Genomic DNA, 19,950 nt, shown 5'->3' with positions numbered 1-19,950 from the left:
CTGTGATACTCAGAATCACCTGTGGACACAATCACCTGTGAAGTTGTTTGGTTTTTGGATAGATTTGTATGATCCAAATCCAGGGATTCTGATTTGATAAGTCTGAAAATGTATATTTTGAAAAGCTATCTTGATGTTGCTAACACACAGGTGGCCACCACTCTGGGGGCTGAAAGTCTAGGGAATTACACTTAATGACAGAAAAAACAGTGAGTACAACGGGAAGCTAGGAATTTTGTTGTTGTTCAGTCACTAAGTCCTGTCTGACTCTTTGCGACCCCAGGGACTGCAGCATGCCAGGCTTCCCTGTCCTTCACCATCTCCTGGAGTTTGCTCAGATTCATGTCCATTGAGATGGTGGTGCCATCCCACTATCTTATCCTCTGTCATCCCTTTTTCCTTTTGCCTTCAATCTTTCCCAGCATCAGGGTCTTTTCCAATGAGTCGGCTCTTAGAATCAGATGGCCAAAGTATTGGAGTTTCAGCTTCAGCATCAGCCCTTCCAATAAATATTCAGGGTTGATTTTCTTTAGGATTGACTGGTTTGATCTTCTTGTAGTCCAAGGGACTCTCAAGAGTCTTCTCCAGCATCACAATTTAAAAGCATCAGTTCTTAGGCGCTCAGCCTTCTTTATGGTCCAATTCTCACATCTATACATGACTACTGGACAAACTATAGCTTTGACTATGCGGACATTTGTCAGTTATGTCTCTGCTTTTTAATATGCTGTCTAGGTTTTCATAGGTTTCCTTCAAATGAGCAAGAGTCTTAATTTCATGGCTGCAGTCACCATCTGCAGTGACCTTAGCCAGATCTGAACTTTTGCCTGATTCCCTGATATTTTGTTTGATAAGAGATAACAGAATAAAATACAATTCCAGGCTTTCTCTGTTTTTCACTAAGGATTAATTCAAGTAGCTTTATTTTTCATTAACTCTGAATTTTTCTAATTTTACAGGTAAGTCAGAAATCTTTGGCTACACAATATAGAGACATTGGCTGGGGAACAGGGGTGAGAATTTGAGAAAGCAGTGACCCAAAGCCACAAGAACAACATCACTTTTCTGTCCCCTGTGGTCTCCAGAAAACTTAAAACCTATTTGGGGAAAATGAAGGACATGAAAAGTTTAATAGGGTGAAGAAATACTTTTTCTATTTCTTATGAAATCAATTTCCTCAAGGTCTTACTCTTCCAGCTTTGTTCTACATAACATAGTAAATTCTAGGTGGTCGCGAACTCTATCTACTTAGTGAATGAGAATTCTTTTTCATAACATGGGACACTTCTTAGTTCACATCACCCACACTTTGACAGGTGGGGAATTTCCCACCAGTGTTACTTAGCTGTGTTACACTGGACCATTGATTCAGTTTGATCAACAGTCACTGAGCATCTATTATGAGCCACTCACTGTGCTAGGAGTTTAGGGTTCAATTTAGTGGAAGAGAGAGACACATATATCAGCAAATAATTATTAAGCTATGCAACAGATCTAGAAAAGAAGGATGTTCAAGGTAGAAAAGTGACGTAAAAGTGAAAGTAACAAACTGCAGTGGGAGAGGACAGTGCACACGTGATATTTAAGCAAAGTTTTGAAGGCTAAACGGGCTTCCCTGGTGTCTCAGATGGTAAAGAATCTGCCTGCAATGCAGACGATCCCTTGCAGAAGGGAATGGCTCTCCACTCCAGTATTCTTGCCTGGAGAATTCTATGGACAGAGGAGTCTAGAGGGTTACAGTCATTCCATGGAGTTGCAAAGAGTCAAACATGACCGAGCAACTGATATTTACTTTTGAAGGCTAAATAGGAATTTTAGGCAGACACAAGGGGAAAGGGATTCCAAACAGTGGGAGCAGTATATGTCAAGGTTTGGAACAGCACTGTGCAGACTGCTTGGGATAGGGAGTGCTTAGTATCTAGAAGAAATGAGGAGAATAAGCCAGGCTTGGATGATGACAGGTCTTGAATGTCACATGAAAGTTGCTTAGAATTCATCCTATAGGTTAGAGCTTGGCTGTGTGGGTGGTTACTGAGAGGATTTTAGGTTGCTTGGGGGGCTTGACATTAAAAAACTCTGAATCACATAGTGAGAAAGTTAATCCCTTTTCAATTAAATGTTTAATCCTTCTGCTAAATCAAGGAGAAAGCCTCGGTTTGGTGTTAGTATGTGTTTAACACTTCTCTAACACCTGGAAAATTTCCTTTTTACAAAAAGGCTCAGGCAATTCTACCTGGCTGGAATTGCTTTGTTTTCATTCTATACTTATTTTCACAATTAACTTCTCTTTATGGCAAGGGATACTGGTTTCTCATTAGTGTCTTAATAAAAGATCTTTAAATATAAATTTAAAGAAAACAGTTAATTTTCAAAACAGCAATAGGTGATCACAGATATAGCAGAGACTACGAGGGGAGTACATGAATGCATAAAGTTTGGAAATAATGATATTTTGGGCATGTAGGGAAAGGGTTCAAGCAGTGAGTGAACCACCTCTCTCCTGACAGCACCTTGGAGAATATAATGGAGAAGCCAAGAATGGACGCAGAGAAGTTAAGAATGGGGATCACAGAACTACTGTAGGCACAGGTGGTATAGGCCAAGGTCAGCCTGTTGGTTTATTCATGATCTTTCCTAGGGTTACGTCATCACAGGAGGGGGATCCTAAGCATTTCCTGGCCTGAGCTGCAGTTATTTCTTGATGAAGATCTTCAAGTGGCTGCTGTCCAGCAAGTGTTAAAGGCAGACTTGAAATGAAGCTCAGAATGAGATTTAATTATCTTCCAGTTTTCTAACCCATGATGGAGTATTATTGGGAAACCGGTGCAATCTCAAAACTTTTAACTAATGGATTTTTACGAATATAAGCAGGCAATCTTAGCTTTAACATTTGATTTCCAAAGTGTCTCATTCTAATCTGTGTCCTGGGTGTGGGTCTCCTATCCTGTTCAGTCCTCAAACTCTCTCCTTCCTCCTCAAGTCTAAGATAGGCAGCAGAACTGTGCAAGCAGTTAGGATGTTTTTAGTCCCTGTTTGGAAGATGGAAAGCCCTCTTCTTTCCTCCCTCTCCGGCTGCTGCTGACCAGTTAGGAGTTACAGTATGACCACACTGGGAAGATCCCCTGGAGGAGGGCATGGCAACCCACTCCAGTATTCTTGCCTGGAGAAACCAGATGGATAGAGGAGCCTGACAGTCCATGGGGTTGCAAAGAGTCAGACATGACTGAGGTGAGTTAGCATGCACAAATGACCAGACTAGTTCAATGCCGGGTGATAGAACATGCGTGGGCTGTTTCTACTGCCAAGAGTACCTGGAAAGATATGTCTTGGCTTTTTTCAAACTGGATTAGAATCATTTTCTCAAAGAAAAAGATGTTTCAATAAAAATGCTTCTCATCTGTTTTTAAAATTTGAATGTACAAAGTATTTTCATGTATATTAACTCACTGAAACCCCTATCAATTCTTTAAAATAGCATGGGAGGCCCTCCATAAATACCTGTTTAATGAGTACTATTGATAATTTATAATGGAAGAAACTGAGGTTCAGGGAGGTTACCAAAGCCGTTTTCAGATGCTTCTGGAGCTATAATTTGAAGACAGGTCTTCTGGTTCTCCTCCTCACTCCACATCCCCTTCATCTCAAACAAAAGAGACTGTTACAGATAGTGTTTGGTGCCTATAGAACTACCAAAATCAGAATTCTGCTCTATTATGATCAAACAGGGTTTTGTGGTCTGGCCTGAGGTCTTAACAGCCACAGATAACATTGCTTCAATGGAAAAATCAATTCTGAATTGGAGATTAATTCATCTGCAAATCATGACAACTTGGTGTATATCTGTCTTTCTATATAGATATATAATAGATAAGTGCTTTTTAATACGATGATTTACATTTATCGATTTTTTAAAAAAATACCACATTTTAATTCCTAGAGATCTTATATTTTCTGGGCATGTGTATCGCAACAGAATGTCACAGACCAGAAAGAATTATCTTCACCTGCTTGTGGAAGCCCTTGAGGACCAGGTTTTGTAAGACTGCTGATGGTAATTGATCTGTGTTTTCCTGGTTTTAGGGAAGGCATGTCAGAATCTTGGGGGTGGGGGATGGAATGCTTTTTGAACGATATCCACAAAAACTAGAGAATATGATGTATTCCTTTAAGGTTGGTAGATCCTGCTCCAATTTTGTGAATCAGTCCTGTAGTAATTGTTATTAAGGTGTGAGTTTCATCCATCAGGAGTGTTGAGGAGTGAAAAAAGAATTATACCATTGCCATAATAAAGTATCTTTTGAGCAGTGGAGAGGCATTATTCTCAGTGCAGTGTACCTTATGCTTGCTGAATGAATGAAAGAATGAATAAATGAATGAAAGTTGCTTTGCTTTAAGAAGATTTATCTAGAAGCAGTGTGCAGAATGGTTTGGAGGAAAGGAAGCAGAGATATTAGGGGGCTATACAAGAGTATTGGTGGGAGCAGCTAGTATCTTGTGAAAATCAGAAGGAAGAATACGGTAAGGACATGCAAAGCATACCGAGGAAGGCAACAGAATGAGATGCCAAGAAAAGGGAGAAGCTAAAGATGTTATGAGAAATATTGTTATAGGTGGGAGAGAGTACCATCTGAAGATATCTTTACATATTTTGAGTTTAAGGTAAGAATATAAAGAGAGATAACTGGAAATTCCAGTTAGAAATTCTTGGTGTCACCACATGCAAAAAGAAAAATTAAGGAGTCTAAATCTTGAGAATGTAAATTGGGTTATTGCCTCACTATTTATACTTTCTTCTTTGAAACTGTGATCTTGTTAGCAAATAGTGTTATAGATGGTAATAAGGATGATCCATTTATTCAGCAAATAATTATTGCTATGCTCATTCCTACCTCAAGGCCTTTGCACTTTTGCTCTCTTTGCTTGTAATGAGTCCCCTTTCTTGAGGGGACTCAGAAATTTGCATGGCTGACTCTTTACTTCCATCAGCGGTGCAGTGTTACCTCTTCAGGCAAGCCTTTGTGACTAACCATCGTCATTCTCTAGTCTTTTACCCTGAGTTATTTTTCTCCCTTGTACTTGCCTTTACTTAATAATACTATATTATATATTTATTTGTTCGTATGTCTTATTGTCTGCCTTCCTCACTAGAATATAAGTTCTTTTGAAACAGTGGCTCTGCTATTCTATTTCCTGCTGTATTCTAAGGTTATGTTGAGAACTTCACTTGGGAGGCTGGTCACTGCTCTCTGGAGTAAGGAAGGTTGGAGGGGAAACCATTCTATGTGGGTTGAGACAACTAGACATCTGGAGAATGTGGGCTAAGGGGGATATAAGAAACATAATCAGATGATTTGATCAGAGTGATAAAGTCACAGAGAGTTCAGGCTAAGTCCTGTCATGGGAAATCAGAACCATGTTCAGGCAGAAGTTACAGCAGGGCAGAGGAAGACACTGCTCTCTAGAGAGGAGGATGGAGCAGATGTGAAGTGAGAGCCCTGAGAAGAGCTTCTGGGCCCTAGAGAAAGTGAAGAAGAAAGTAGCTGCCCAGCACCTTTGCAGTGATGAAGCCCAACTGCCCTCAAGCAGTTCTATTCCTTGTCATCTTCCCGGAGTTTTTCAGCATAAACCCATTACTTTCAAGCCCATTGAGTGAGTTTTCTGTTGCTTAAAACTCTAAGCCCTAGAGAACAGTAGAAATGTCCAACAGAACTTGTGTGAAGATGGAAAATGCTGTATATCTGTGTTGCCAAATACAGGAACCATTATCCACATGTGGCCACTGAGCATTTGAAATGGGTGTAGAGTGCCTGAGAAACTGACTTTTAAATTTTGTATTATTTTCACTAAACTTAAATGAATATAGGGTTCAATTCAGTTCAGTTCAGTCGCTCAATCATTCCGACTCTTTGCGACCCCGTGAATTGCAGCACGCCAGGCCTCCGTGTCCTTCACCAACTCCCGGAGTTCACTCAGACTCACGTCCATCGAGTCAGTGATGCTATCCAGCCATCTCATCCTCTGTCGTCCCCTTCTTCTCTTGCCCCCAATCCCTCCCAGCATCAGAGTCTTTTCCAATGAGTCAACTCTTTGCATGAGGTGGCCAAAGTTTTGGAGTTTCAGCTTTAGCATCATTCCTTCCAAAGAACACCCAGGACTGATCTCCTTTAGAATGGACTGGTTGGATCTCCTTGCAGTCCAAGGGACTCTCAAGCGTCTTCTCCAACACCACAGTTCAAAAGCATCAATTCTTCGGCACTCAGCTTTCTTCACAGTCCAACTCTCACATCCATACATGACTACTGGAAAAACCATAGCCTTGACTAGATGGACCTTTGTTGGCAGAGTAATGGCTCTGCTTTTTAATATGCTACCAAATATAGGGTTAGTAGCTATCAATTTGGAGAAGACAACGGCACCCCACTCCAGTACTCTTGCCTGGAAAATCCCATGGATGGAGGAGCCTGGTAGGCTGCAGTCCATGGGGTCGCTAAGAGTCGGACACGACTGAGCGACTTCACTTTCACTTTTCATGCATTGGAGAAGGAAATGGCAACCCACTCCAATGTTCTTGCCTGGAGAATCCCAGGGACGGGGGAGCCTGGTGGGCTGCCATCTATGGGGTCTCACAGAGTCGGACATGACTGAAGTGACTTAGCAGCAGCAGCAGCAGCTATCAATTGGACAGCACAATAAAAATAGAAATATAGATCAATGGAACAAAATAGAAAGCCCAGAGATAAACCCACATACATATGAGCACCTTATCTTTGACAGAGGAGGCAAGGATAATACAATGCAGAAAAGACAGCCTAGTCAGTAAGAGGTGCTGGGAAAACTGGACAGATACATATAAAAGCATGAAATTAGAACACTTCCTAACACAATACACAAAAATAAACTCAAAATGGATTAAAGACTTAAATATAAGGCCAGAAACTACAAAGCTCTTAGAGGAAAACACAGGCAGTTACTCTCTTTGACATAAATCATAGCAAGATTCTCTCTGACCCACCTCCTAGATTAATTGAAATAAATACAAAAATACACAAATGAGACCTATTAACTTAAAAGCTTTTGCATAGCAAAGGAAACTATAAACAAGTTGTAAAGACAACCTTCAGAACAGGAGAAAATAATTACAAACAAAGCAACTGACCAAGGGTTAATCTCCAAAATACAGAGGCAGTTCATACCAGAAAAACAAACAACCCAATCAAAAAATGGGCAGATCTAAACAGACATTTCTCCAGAGAAGACATACAGATCACCAGTAAATCCATGACAAGATGCTCAACATCGCTCATTATTGGAGAAATGCAATTCAAAACTACAATGAGGTATTACCTCACACTGGTCAGAATGGCCATCATCAAAATATCTAAAAACAATAAATGCTTAAGAGGATGTGGAGAAAAGGGAATCCTCCTGCACTATTGATAAGAATATAAACTGATACAGCCATTATGGAAAACAGTATGGAGATTCCTTAAACTAGGAATAAATCTACCATATGACCCAGCAATCCCACTACTGGGCATATACCCTGAGAAAACTACAACTCTAAAAGACACAGGTACCCCAGTGATCCTTGCAGCAGTATTTATAATAGACTGGACATGGAAGCAACCTAGATGTCCATCAATAGATGAATGGATGAAGAAGTTGTGGTACATACATACAATGGACTATTACTTGGCCATAAAAAGAAACAGATTTAAGTCAGTTGTAGTGAGGTGGATGAACTTAGAGCCTCTTATGCAAAGTGAAGTAAGTCAGAAAGAGAAAACAAGTATTGTATATTAATGCATATATATGGAATCTAGAAAAATGGTACTGTTGAAACTAGTAGAGATGGACTTGTGGACACAGCATGGGAATGTGAGGGTGGGACAAACTGAGAAAGTAGCTGATATATATACAGTATTATGTGTAAAATAGATGGTTAGGGGGAAATTGCTAAATAACACAGGGAGCCCAGCCTGGCACTCTCTAATGACCTAGAGGGGCAGGATGGCAGGGGGAGGAGGAGGAGGCTCAGGAGGGAAGGGATATGTATAAAATTATGACTGACTTTCATTGTTGTACAGCAGAAAGCAACACAAAATTGTAAAGCAATTTTCCACCAATTAAAAAATTTTTAAAAATTGGACAGCACAGCACTATGGTTACTACTGCTGCTGCTGCTGCTGCTAAGTCGCTTCAGTTGTGTCTGACTCTGTGCGACCCCATAGATGGCAGCCCACCAGGCTCCCCTGTCCCTGGGATTCTCCAGGCAAGAACACTGGAGTGGGTTGCCATTTCCTTCCCCAGTGCATGAAGGTGAAAAGTGAAAGTGAAGTCGCTCAGTCGTGTCCGACTCTGAGCGACCCCATGGACTGCAGCCCACCAGGCTCCTCTGTCCATGGGCTTTTCCAGGCAAGAGTACTGGAGTGGGATGCCATTGCCTTCTCCGATGGCTACTACTACAAGGGGTCAAATACAAGAAGCACAATCACTGAAAGGCAATGAAGGGACTAAAAAAGAAAAAATGAAATAAAACCATGATGATGCCACAGAACTCAAGCAGAGGGTGTTCCACAGCACCAAATCTATAAGAATGTTAATTAAGGAGGATGAAAGTAAAGTCCCATTAGTAGCAGTGTCATTTATCCTTTTATGGTAAAACTTAGTCCAAATAACAGGGGTTGGTTAAACAAATCATGAAACAGCCCATTCAAAGGCAAACTATCAAGCCATTAAAAAATAGAAAAAACATTAATGATATGGGAAGATGTTTATATGTTAAACAATTTCATAAAATGACATGATCCCAATTTTATAACACATACATATGTCTAGAATTCTGGGCTGTGGGTTTATGAGCAATTTTTATTTTATTCTTTGGCATTTTATTAACTTTCAGAATTATCCACAAAGAACATAATTTTTTTATAATCAGAATAAAGGAACAAATGATATGCTTAACACAATAAAATGGCTACATCTTTTCAAGCTGCATTATAAAACAAAGTGATAGTAAATACAGCTACTAAAAATAATTAACCATCCTACATTTCTAAAGTTATTCACATTTTTCTCCCAGCTCCTCTAGCTATACACTGCGAGGTGTGTGTACTTTAAGGTATATGACTGCAATTATGGTGGCAGAACAGCAGAGATTGTTGGGAATTCTTAGAAGGCTAAAGAAGATCTTTTCTTAGATGGACTAACCTAGATGTCCCATGGTCAAAAGACCAGGAAAAGGACTAAAAGCTTCTTGGAGTCCTTTTCTTGCCTTGAGAGGTTGGAGTCGACAGGGAGGCCTGGCGTGCTGCAGTTCATGGGGTCGCAAAGAGTTGGACACGACTGAGCGCTTGAACGGAACTGAACTGAGCTGATACTCTACGGACCACTAGATGGCGCCCTGTACTTTCAACCAGGCGAAGGTACATTGGCTTAATTCAGGCTTGGATTTACCATTCATTTTCAGGTGTACACGGAAGCATTTCCTTCTGTGTATAACACACTGTATGACATGACTCAAAATAATTCCTCGTATAGCATCAAAACAACAGGTCTCTATCTGAACCTATTAAATTCACAACACATAGAAGTAAATTTTTTGTTAAATGGAATCCCTGTTTAAGTACCTCTGGCTGGGACTGAACAAATAGAATTTCACAACTGAGCCAGATAGTAATTCTATTAGATAAAGGCATGCTGAGCATCCAACTTCGTTTATGGAAATAAAAATTTTTATTTTTTACCTGGAGAGTATTCATTAAACTTTTGTTTGGCTTTGAGATGAGGCTTTCAATAGAAAAAAAAAAACACCAACAGATTCTGTGCAGCCAAAGCCTTGGTACTGAAAGTTCAGCTAACGACCACCTCTAACTGAGGGGTGAGTAGTGACAATCCATGTCTAAGTCATTCCTAAGAATGCTACTGAAAGACCCAGACAGAGCCATTGTTTGGAACTGTACAGGCTCAGCACTTGCAGAGCCTTGAAAATACAAAACTAGGCTCAAATATAAAGGAAAATACCATCCTTTAATACAGAAATTCCACCAACTCAGAATGTCCATGCTTCGAAAGCCATGTCAACTCTGACTTTTCAGAAAAATTTTTTTTAAAAAGGTGAATTCTTTTTTTCTGTTCTTTGATTCCAATGTACAATTGGAGTGACAATAAGGCTTTCTTTACTTGTATCCAAGTGTTTCTAAAAATTCTAAAGCATTATCCTTGAGAGAATAAAATACATAAAAAAATGTTACTCAAGGATATGTCAGGACACCCATGGGGCAGTAGCCCATATGCATTACTTTCATAATCAGAAAAGTGACGCACATTTTAAAAGTCCCTGAAAGCTGTAAATGCATCAAACGATTTTGATACAGTCAGGATTCAATCAAACACAGAGTTTGTTTTATGGATATCTTTTGTAATCCTTAGTATATAACAAAGCTGTGTGTGTATGTGTGTGTTTGTGTGTGTTAGTCACTCAGTCATGTCTGATTCTGTGTGACCCCACGGACTGTAGCCCACCAGGCTTCTCTGTCCACGGGATTCTGCGGACTAGAATACTGGAGTGGGTTTACATGCCCTCCTCCAGGGCATCTTCCGGATCAGGGATTAAATCTTCTTCTATTATGTCTTCTGCATTGGTAGGTGGGTTCTTTATCATTAGCGCCACCTGGGAAGCCCATGTAACAATGCTACTGTCCCTAAACTTGGATCTAATAAATGACACAAGTTAGATCCATTAGTATGGATATAAAGCCTGCATGAAAAAAGGGAAACTTGTGAACCTTAAATCCACATCAAGTTGAGACTCTTCCCTTTCTAAAAACCCTCTTCTCCCCCTCTCCTTCAAGAAGCCAAAACTTTCAACTGTGTCATGCTTCTACTGTTCCTTAGATTTAGTTCCTGGGAGCCTGTGAGAAATTAGGGTAGTAGGTAAGGCAAGACTTGTGAATTCCTAATATCAACAAATAGAAATAGAACGTTATTTTTCACCTCTGTAACTGCTCCAAAGATCCAGTCATTCAGAATCCATACAAAAAAAGCAACTGGTCATCATTCACCTCATTGATGACTAAATTTACACGTACCTAACCTGAGGGTGCACCTCAGTGAACTGGAACCCTAAATGGGGTTTCAAAACAGCAGCATCTGTTTGTTTCTTAAGCTTGGCCACTGGAATCAGATCTCGTAAGTTTAAATATCATCTGCATACTGAAAATGCATTTAGAAGTACTCCGGAGAGAGCAAGCTAGAATATTTAAGCTCTCGTTCTGATTATTTTAGTTTTCTATTAAGTTAGGCTAACGCTATGTGCTAAAAGAATGATTATTAGAATAAAAATATACTGTGGTGTGCTTTGAACTTTGCATACATGATATGCAAACTTTACCGTACACAATCCTCATTGTAACTTTATGAGATGGTCATATTTTGTGGATCAAAAATTGAGGCATGGAGATACCAGGCATGTTTCTCAAGGTATGATATCTAGAAAGCTATAGAGCTAAGATTCAAACATAGGTCGGTGCATCTCAAAAACCTATTCTCTTCACCTCTAGCTTGCATTTCTTCCATTTATATGTTATTATTGTCTGATTTGTAAAATAAACACTAACTTTCTCAAAATAATTGTGAGGATAAAATTGAAAATATGGATGTAAAAGATAAATTTAAACATATTCTACAATTAATTTATTACTGAAATCTTTATTTTCATATTGAAGTATTGAAAGCAGTGGTGAGGAAATGTGAAGACTCATCTTTTTTCTCTTATTAGTATTATTGTTTTTTTAAAAAATATTTATTAATCTGGCTGCACCAGGTCTCAGTTGTGGTACATGGGATCTTTAGCTGTGGCATGAGAACTTTTTAAACCAAATTTTATTTATTTATTTGGCCATATCCCATGTGGGATCTTAGTTCCCCAACCAGGGCTTGAACCCATGCCCCCTGCATTGGGAGCATGGAGTCTCAGCCATGGACCACTGGGGATGTCCCTCTCTTATTTTTAATTGTGTAGGGAATGCATACTTATTTTTAGAAAAAAAGAAGCATGCATAGGGGAAAATCTAGACTTCTACCATTCACTTATAATCACATTTAACTTTTTAATAAAGTTCTAGACTTTATATTTTATAGAAGGTCACACTTTACATAAAACATATACATTTTTTTATTCTGTGTCAATAAATATATCTTCATTTTGAAAGGGTACATAGCACTATATTGTAAAGTTATATTATGATTCACTGAATTAAACTATATTGGATAGTTAGTGTAAAATATGCTTTTAACCATCAAACCTAGAAGTAGATGTCACTCTATCTTTTTTCCTGCAATAATTCAAAAGCAGTGATGGATTCTCAGATTATAGGCTGACAAATATACTAAATTAATAGGGAGGCTTTAGTATTTTTTCCTGTTGGTGACCTCTCACTTTCTGTAATGTATAGCCTTTCCTGCCCCTTTATGCTGTCTATACATTGTTATTTTTCTCACAAGACTGTTAAAGGTATGTTATGAGCACATTTGTGAAGGAGCCTTGAAAAGCACAAATTTTATGTAAATATATATGACTGGATTTTTTCCTAAATCTATGTCTCAAATGAATAATAATGAGGAATAATTCCCCTTACTAAAAGAAAAGTCATCCTGCTTAATTCTTTACCGCTTGAATCCTTGAAGTTTTATCTCTACAGACAGACCATCCCTGGCCAACCAGATACTAGCCTTTCATGGTCAGTTTTCTCCAACTGACACAATACCAGCCCAGGTCAGTATGATCAACCTGTTCCCTCAATGGAGGAGAAACACCGTCTCCCCTGCAAGTGTCTGAACCTTTTATATTCTGGAGAGCTGCAAGTCTAGCTGATGTAATAGGTTTAGGGGAAGGTGGCTGGCTTACTCCTTGTTTACCTTTTCTCCAATTATTTCCCACCATTCCCCATAGGAAAGATCTGAGTAAGAAATAGTGGCTTAAAGATTTTAATTAGTTTGTTATTCATGCATTGACTCAAGAAGCAGTGTGACAGATGCTGAGATGTTTTTTTCTTCCTTCCTGCCTAGTTTTAGAGATTTTGCATCCCATTTTTGGTGCTGTGCTGTTTCTTTACTCTTTTGTGTATGTGAGGAGCAGCAGCTAGACTAGGCAGGAGAAAAGAGAAAGAAGTCATCTCTACATTGTGTGGTGCCACTAAAGTGTGCAATACCTTGCTCTGAGAGCTCCACAGTGTTGCTTAGGGCAATGATACTCAAAGCAGCTAGTCTGCCAACTGTTGCCTATCCGAGATGAGTTAAGGAGCGTGTGTCACTATGAAGCAACACACTGCTTTGTCAAGAAAGACTTCCCAGGAAAATAATTTCAGATGAGCCAAACTGTGTGCTTAGTGGTGTGGCAGGAGAAGTTGGGGTAGAGAGGTTAGACCTTGTGGCCATAGCCTCGCGAGCAATCTACTATAAGTTCTCCTATAGGAGATGTATGAGAGACAAACATTTCTGAAAAATGTTATTGGGCATCTTATTGAAGCTTCTATGGTAATAACTAAGGCTCTAGAAACTGCATTGATGATATGCATTTATAAAAATTTGCCATTGGTATAGAAACGGTAGCTTTGGCATGTCTTCTAATGCTAGGCAAGGGGGTAAACTATTCAGGAACACAGTTGTTTGGCAGGAGGTGGGTGCTAAACCCACTTGCTTTTAAGAGAAATAAAATGAGGGAGTGGGTATAGAGTAAGGTGGAAGATGAAGACACATTACACTGTGAATCAAATCTCATTTTGATTAATAACAAGTAGTGGAGCATTAGTGGTGAATTAGGACTGGGATGATTCTTATCAGATCAAAACTAACACCTCTCTACTGGTTATTTAGCTAACACTATAAATTTTTTCACAGTGCATCACTTTCTTTATTTGGTTCACACAACAACTCTGTCAGATTGGTAAAGTCAACCTTCTTTTGACTGACAAGCCTAGATGCTCAGAGACCAGAGGCACTTCCCTAAAATTCCATGGCCAGTAAGAGGCAGGGGTAGACTGAGTCTTCTGAGTATTATTTAATATACCTTCCAATAACTGTGCTCATTTAACCAAAATGATTGGTTAATGAGTGGTGGCTCAGATGGTAAAGAATCTGCCTGCAATGCAGAAGACCTGGGTTTGATCCCTGGATTGGAAAGATCCGCTGGGAAAGGGAATGGCTACCCACTCCAATATTCTTGTCTGAGAATTCCATGGACAGAGGAGTCCGCGGGATACAGTCCGTGGAGTTGGAAAGAATAGGACATGACTGAGCGACTAAGACTTGCTACTTGCTATTCATGAAATACAATCTAATGGCACAAAATCCAAGGTGACTTCTGCCACACCAGAAGATAAAACAGGAAGGAATTTGACACCAAAATTGGTCTTCTGTTGATTCAATCATAAGTTAACCCCAAGATGTATCAGCCAAGGGGATCAAGACCCAAGATTCTCTATAGACTCTTCTATGGCAGTCGCAAAGAAAAGGGGGTGAGACAGATTAACTGCCCAATGAATGGTGTTTGCTAGTGTCTTCTGATCTATTTATCTAGAAAAATAAGTGCTATAAAAATTTGCCAGATTAAAAATAAAAACTTCCAAATTAGTTCTAGTTTTATTTTTTCAAGAGGAGTCTATACTGCTAAGAAAAGTTTTGCATCACTTGATGTTTAATTTGAAATCGTTTATCTTCACGTTAGCAATAATTAGGTGCTACTATCAGTCATTCATCATGAATTGTAGAAGAATATGTTTCCCCCAAGAGAGAGCACAGTGCCTATGTGCAGAAAGTCAAGGAAAACTACCACAACTGAGAGCAGATGTTTTAAAAAGAAATGTCTTTCACTTGTCCCCTCACGAGGCAGGTAAGTTATGTTGTGATAGCATTGCTTTTTCCCCTGTGCCATACAAAAGTGGCACCATGCTAGTCAAATTCTAATAAACAGATTTCAGTACTTCTCCCTGTATTATAAAAATGGACCATCTAAAATACTTACATTCCCATGGGAATAAACATATATTAATTAGTTGGCATATATAGTTCATGATACACATTGTGGATGGTACATTCCATGAGAGATGAAAATAGCAATGTAGTCTCTTTTTAATTTCATGGGTTTGAATCTAAGCCAATTATATTACTCCATTAATTCTGCCTAATGAAACCAATATGGAATTAACATAAGATACATTTTAGAAAGAAATGTGTATCTGTCACTACCTCAGCAAGTAAATTTTGAAGTGTTAACTCTGGAGAAACTATATAAAACTCTCTTAAGAAAAAGTAGTAGGGGGTGTGAATAGAAAGAAAGAACTGTAGGAACTTAAAGTAACAAAGTAACTTAAATGTAACTGGATCCATGTGCAGCATCATTATTTGAAGGTCATAGGAACAGAATTCGGTTGGCCTCAAGTGGAGATTTGGGTGTAATAAAGTCAGAATTTTGGGGATGGAAGAATGGTTTGATCTTATCCTATGTGTAATATTGTATTAAGCTTTTACTAAGTACTGATATTACACATATGGTTTCTAAAGCGGGGTAGCTAACAATCTTATTTTTAATGGATTTCCATGCTTGAAGGAAGTTTGTTCCAATCAAGCTGATGGACCTATGTGTTTATGTTCTGAATGAACAGTATATTGAAATAAAATGACTATTGTCAGGGGGTGATCATTTCAGTGGTATCTTCATTCAGGAGTTGTGGCAGGATGCAATCCTAAACCATTATTTATTAATTAGGTTTCACAGAAAAATATCAGTAGCCCAAAAGAAAGTGGGAGAAAACATGTTGCTGCTCCTGCTCTGAAAGCAATTTTGATTTGTATGATTGTGTGGACAAGTCCACCCTCTTCTAGAATCCTTTACTTAGGCACTGGCACAGTCAACAAACTAGGTCACTGGGCAGGAGACTCTAATAAGGACAGTGGCTAATTTAAGCCAAATTTATTTAATGTGTAAAATGACTTCAGCATGCTTTTATATTTAGAAAATTAAAAAAAAATCTCATCACTGTATTAGATAAAATTCCACTTTTCAGGAGAAGCCAGAGAAAGATCAGTTTTTATTTTTGCTGAAAGCAGATGATGGTCATATCCTAAAATTACATATTACAGTGACTTGGCATTGAGCTGGACATTTTTAATATAGAACATTATAGAAAGACATTTAAATTATATACTAAAGTAAGACAGGTTAGATATGTTTGAAGTTAAAATACAAAGATAAATGAAAGAAAATGTCCTCAGTTGGCCAAACTAGATTTGAGTCAAAAACAATAATTCCCCCCTTTCAAGATGTGTGCCATGAAAGTAACAATGACAATAGTGATTTTAAATACACTTCTGAATTGAAATACAGAAGCAAATGTGCTTGACACAGTATTTATTTTATTGTCAGCTTGCAAGGGTTGTCCCTGGAGGACTCTCTGCCCTCCAACGGTCCTAAAGCTTTGAAATTTACTGATTCTAGATGCTACTTCACAGTTTCTCTGGTCTCCTTATTGAAGTGTGCTGCATATCACAAAAATTCATCAAGGAGCGGACACAATTTCACTTCTAACTAAGGAACACTAATTTGGGGGGAAATTCTTGCTATTTAAGACTCTTGGCAAACAATCTACAAATGGAAAGGAGTCTGGAGACTGTGAACACTGTTAGCATGTATGAAGTATTAGGTAATAAGGAAGCAATGATGAGAAGCAAGTTATGCTGACTCTTGCATTTGTTATGTCTGATTCTGCATAATATTAATAATGATACACCCCTATGGATGCAATTTCGTGTTTATAACACTCTGGCTATTGGCAGCATTGTGCACCTGTGTTTTCCAAGCCTTCCCATCTGCTGCCTATAGTCATTCAGATTCAGGTGACAGAAATATTTTAGATTAAAGTTAATTAGTCTGCACTCTATAGATCAAATCTCTACAGTTCAACATCAAATAGGAATCTTCTGGGCAACTGCAGAAAGTAGCCTGAACCCACCCTTCCTAAGATTAAAAATGTTAAGATTCATTTTTCTAGAAAAAGAAACCTTTAGTACTCTCTTCATATATTATGCATAGATTTGATCAAACTTTTCATATGTATTTGCTCTTACTCATTTTATTTCTTATCTCTGTATATATATCAAAGTGGAAGAAGAGAGATTAGAAATATTTTTTCCAGCTACAGTGACAGAGTGAAAATGATACAGAGAGAAATTCTCCTAAGTCTGGACTCTTACTAATATACCAACCAATGTGGATCAAGCCTCTGAACTTTCCTCAGTTTCTCAGTCTTTAAAATGGGACCAAAGACAATTACCTATTTGTTTCATAAATACTTTGTGCAATGCTTAATAATTCTTGATATCTTACTAAAAAATAATGCACAAAATGCAGAAATCTCCCATTGCTAAGAGGACCCTGCCTTTAAAAAATATTTATCTTATTATTAATTGTCAACAGTTAAGTTCACAAATAGCTTCCTCTATTGAAACCACACACACACATTTAACCCATAGGAAACGAAATCATTAGTCTTCTTTATTTCTAGACAATTGGTGCAGAAATGGGCTGAGAACACAACTAAATATAGCCAGTTTCTGAACCCACATCACATAAAGAGAGGGTAGGGACAAAGACACAATCCCAAATGAGTCCTCCCATCCATTTTTCCGGTATCAGATTATGTTTTTAATGCCTTTCAGTATCCAAGACTAATTACCAGACTATTGCTTCTGTACTAATTGCAGATATCATGTTTACGCACAGGAATTCAGAGGGAGGTGTTTTCTTTACACCATCGCCTAAAGCTTAGGGCCGTCGTCCAAAGTCAGAGAGGTGCTCTTTCTGACAGTTGCTTTCAGAGATCCTCCGGGGCCTGAAAGACTCTGGCAATCCGGGCTGTTCTATGCCCATCCCCCGCGCTGGTCATTAGAACCTCGATAGCTCTCTACCCTCCTGAACTTGGGACTTCAACTTCCATCGGGTAACCACTAGGTTTCTCCCAGCTGGTCAGAACGTGAAGACTTACTTTTCCGCTTATTCTCCCACTTTCTTCCTTCCATCCTGCTACCTCTACCTCTCATTTTATTTCCATCTGAGTTTTAATGTGTTTTATTTTACTTCTACTGAGATCCTTCTACCTATAACCTACGGATATGGTCCGATCCTCAAACAATATCAAAGTTGTAAAGCCCCACGTCCCTAAGGTCTTCACCCGGGTTTTCCCTCTCCGCCCGCCACCCAGCCTCCCCACCCCAGCCCCCACTACCGTCCCGGCCCCTAGTGGCATCCATCTCCACTCCAAGCATCAGACTCCTCTCACCTGACTCTCCCGTGGAAACTCGTAGCGCACGATGCTGATAACTGGAATGTGCAGGACGGAGCTGACCAAGTCGAGCTCCATCATCTCCCCCAGGCTCTGAGGGAAGGCGAGCAGCGCCGATACCCCTTGCACCACCACGGTGTGGCACACGCTCTGCAGAAAGGAGAAAGGGTCACTGCTCCACGGCGAGCTAGGGGAGGAGAAGGGCAAGAGCGGCAGATCGCCCAGGCCGGCCTCGATGGCCATCACTACTTCCAAAGACAGGTTGTAGGGCAGCAGTCCTTCTACTCGGTTCAGATTGTCCACGGCGAAGAGGAGGGCGTCCCGAGGCCAAAGGGTCTCGGCCCTGGCGCCCTCCCCCGGCTTCCGTGCGCCCGGCGGCCCCCGGCCATGCAGGGCGCTCCCCAACCAGCGTGCGCCTGGCGAGGGCGCCGGGGGCAGCCAAGTCCCTGGCTCAGGTTCATCTCGCGGGGCGCCTGTCCGGCTGCCGTCCGGGGTGCGGCTGGCCGCGCGGGGGGCCGTGGTCCAGGGCTGCAAGTGCACCGCGCCCACCCTCACCGCGTGTCCGATGCGTTTGAGGATCTGGCAGGGCTGCGGGTGCGAGGAGGAGCCAGGCACCCCGGCCAGCACCAGTGCGCAGGGCGGCGGCAGCAGCAGACAGACCCTGCTCAGCAGCCACCACAAACTCAGTCTCCTCATTACTGAGACCCGCAGGGAGAAAGCGCGCCCCCTCCTGCGCCCGGCTCACCCGGCTGCAGCAGCCGCCGCCTAAGGTCTCCGCCCCCAGGTCCCGCGCGCCGCTCACTCGGCTTGGCGAAGCGGTCCCAGGAGCTGGAGCGGACTCTGGGCCATCCAAGTGGGAGGCTAGCGCGCCCTCGGCAGTCTCAGAACCCGCTCCCAAGTCCCTCCGCCTCGCATCCTCTGCCCGCCCGGTCCCTGCGCGGAGCGGGGCGGGCGGCGCTGGTCACCCGCGGCTTGGGCGCCCGTTCCCTGCCCGCCCCATCCGCAGGGCGGCTGGGGCACTGGGTCCGGTCCCGCGGGGAGGCTGGGCTGAGAAGCCGAGAGGATTTCTAGGGGGCAATGGGGAGCGAGGAGGCAAGAAGCTCACTTGGATTCTTGACTCTTCTTTTTCCGCCCAGACGAGACCCACTTATTTCCTTGGCCTCGCGCAGGAGAAGGGGGTTCACACCTGGGGTGCGAGAAAGCAGCCAAATCTTAGCTCCGCCGTCGGCCGCCCTCTCGCGGGCTCCCCCAGCGCTGGCTTCATTTTTCTTCTTCCCTCGCTACTTCCTCCCTTTCCTTCTTTCGTCCTCTTTCCGCCCAGTCGCCGCCGCCGCCGGTTTCCTCAGAGGAGCGACGCGACTGGCCAGCAAAGGGTGGTTCTGCTCGGAGCGCAAAGTTCTCCCCACCTCAGCCGGCGCCTCCCTGTTTCTGAGCCAGGCGCCGGCCTGTCGCTTGGCTGCGCTAAACGCCCGCTGATGGTTGAGAGTAGCGGGTGGCGCTTCCCGCACCCGTGACAAGTTCTCGCCCCTCCAAGGCCAGGAGTCGTAGTTGGCGATATTCCTTGCGCCCTAAAACGAATTCTGAATTCGGAGTTGCGCCTGAGGAATCTGAA

General features: G+C 41.2%; 1 protein-coding gene across 1 annotated transcript in view; it reads right to left on the bottom strand.

Moving 5' to 3' along the window:
- GRIN3A (glutamate ionotropic receptor NMDA type subunit 3A) overlaps positions 1 to 19,601 on the bottom strand; it is a 211,903-nt gene extending 192,302 nt beyond the window's left edge. Inside the window, exon 1 of the mRNA XM_005908425.2 lies at positions 18,336 to 19,601. Coding sequence (XP_005908487.1) covers positions 18,336 to 19,034 — 699 coding nt within the window. The 5' untranslated portion in view covers positions 19,035 to 19,601. The remainder of the gene's footprint in view (positions 1 to 18,335) is intronic.
- Between the last annotated feature and the right edge of the window lie 349 nt (positions 19,602 to 19,950).

The sequence above is a fragment of the Bos mutus genome, chromosome 8 (assembly GCF_027580195.1).
Source record: "Bos mutus isolate GX-2022 chromosome 8, NWIPB_WYAK_1.1, whole genome shotgun sequence".
Classification (NCBI taxonomy): Eukaryota; Metazoa; Chordata; class Mammalia; order Artiodactyla; family Bovidae; genus Bos; species Bos mutus.
This window is presented reverse-complemented; position numbering and strand designations above follow the sequence as displayed.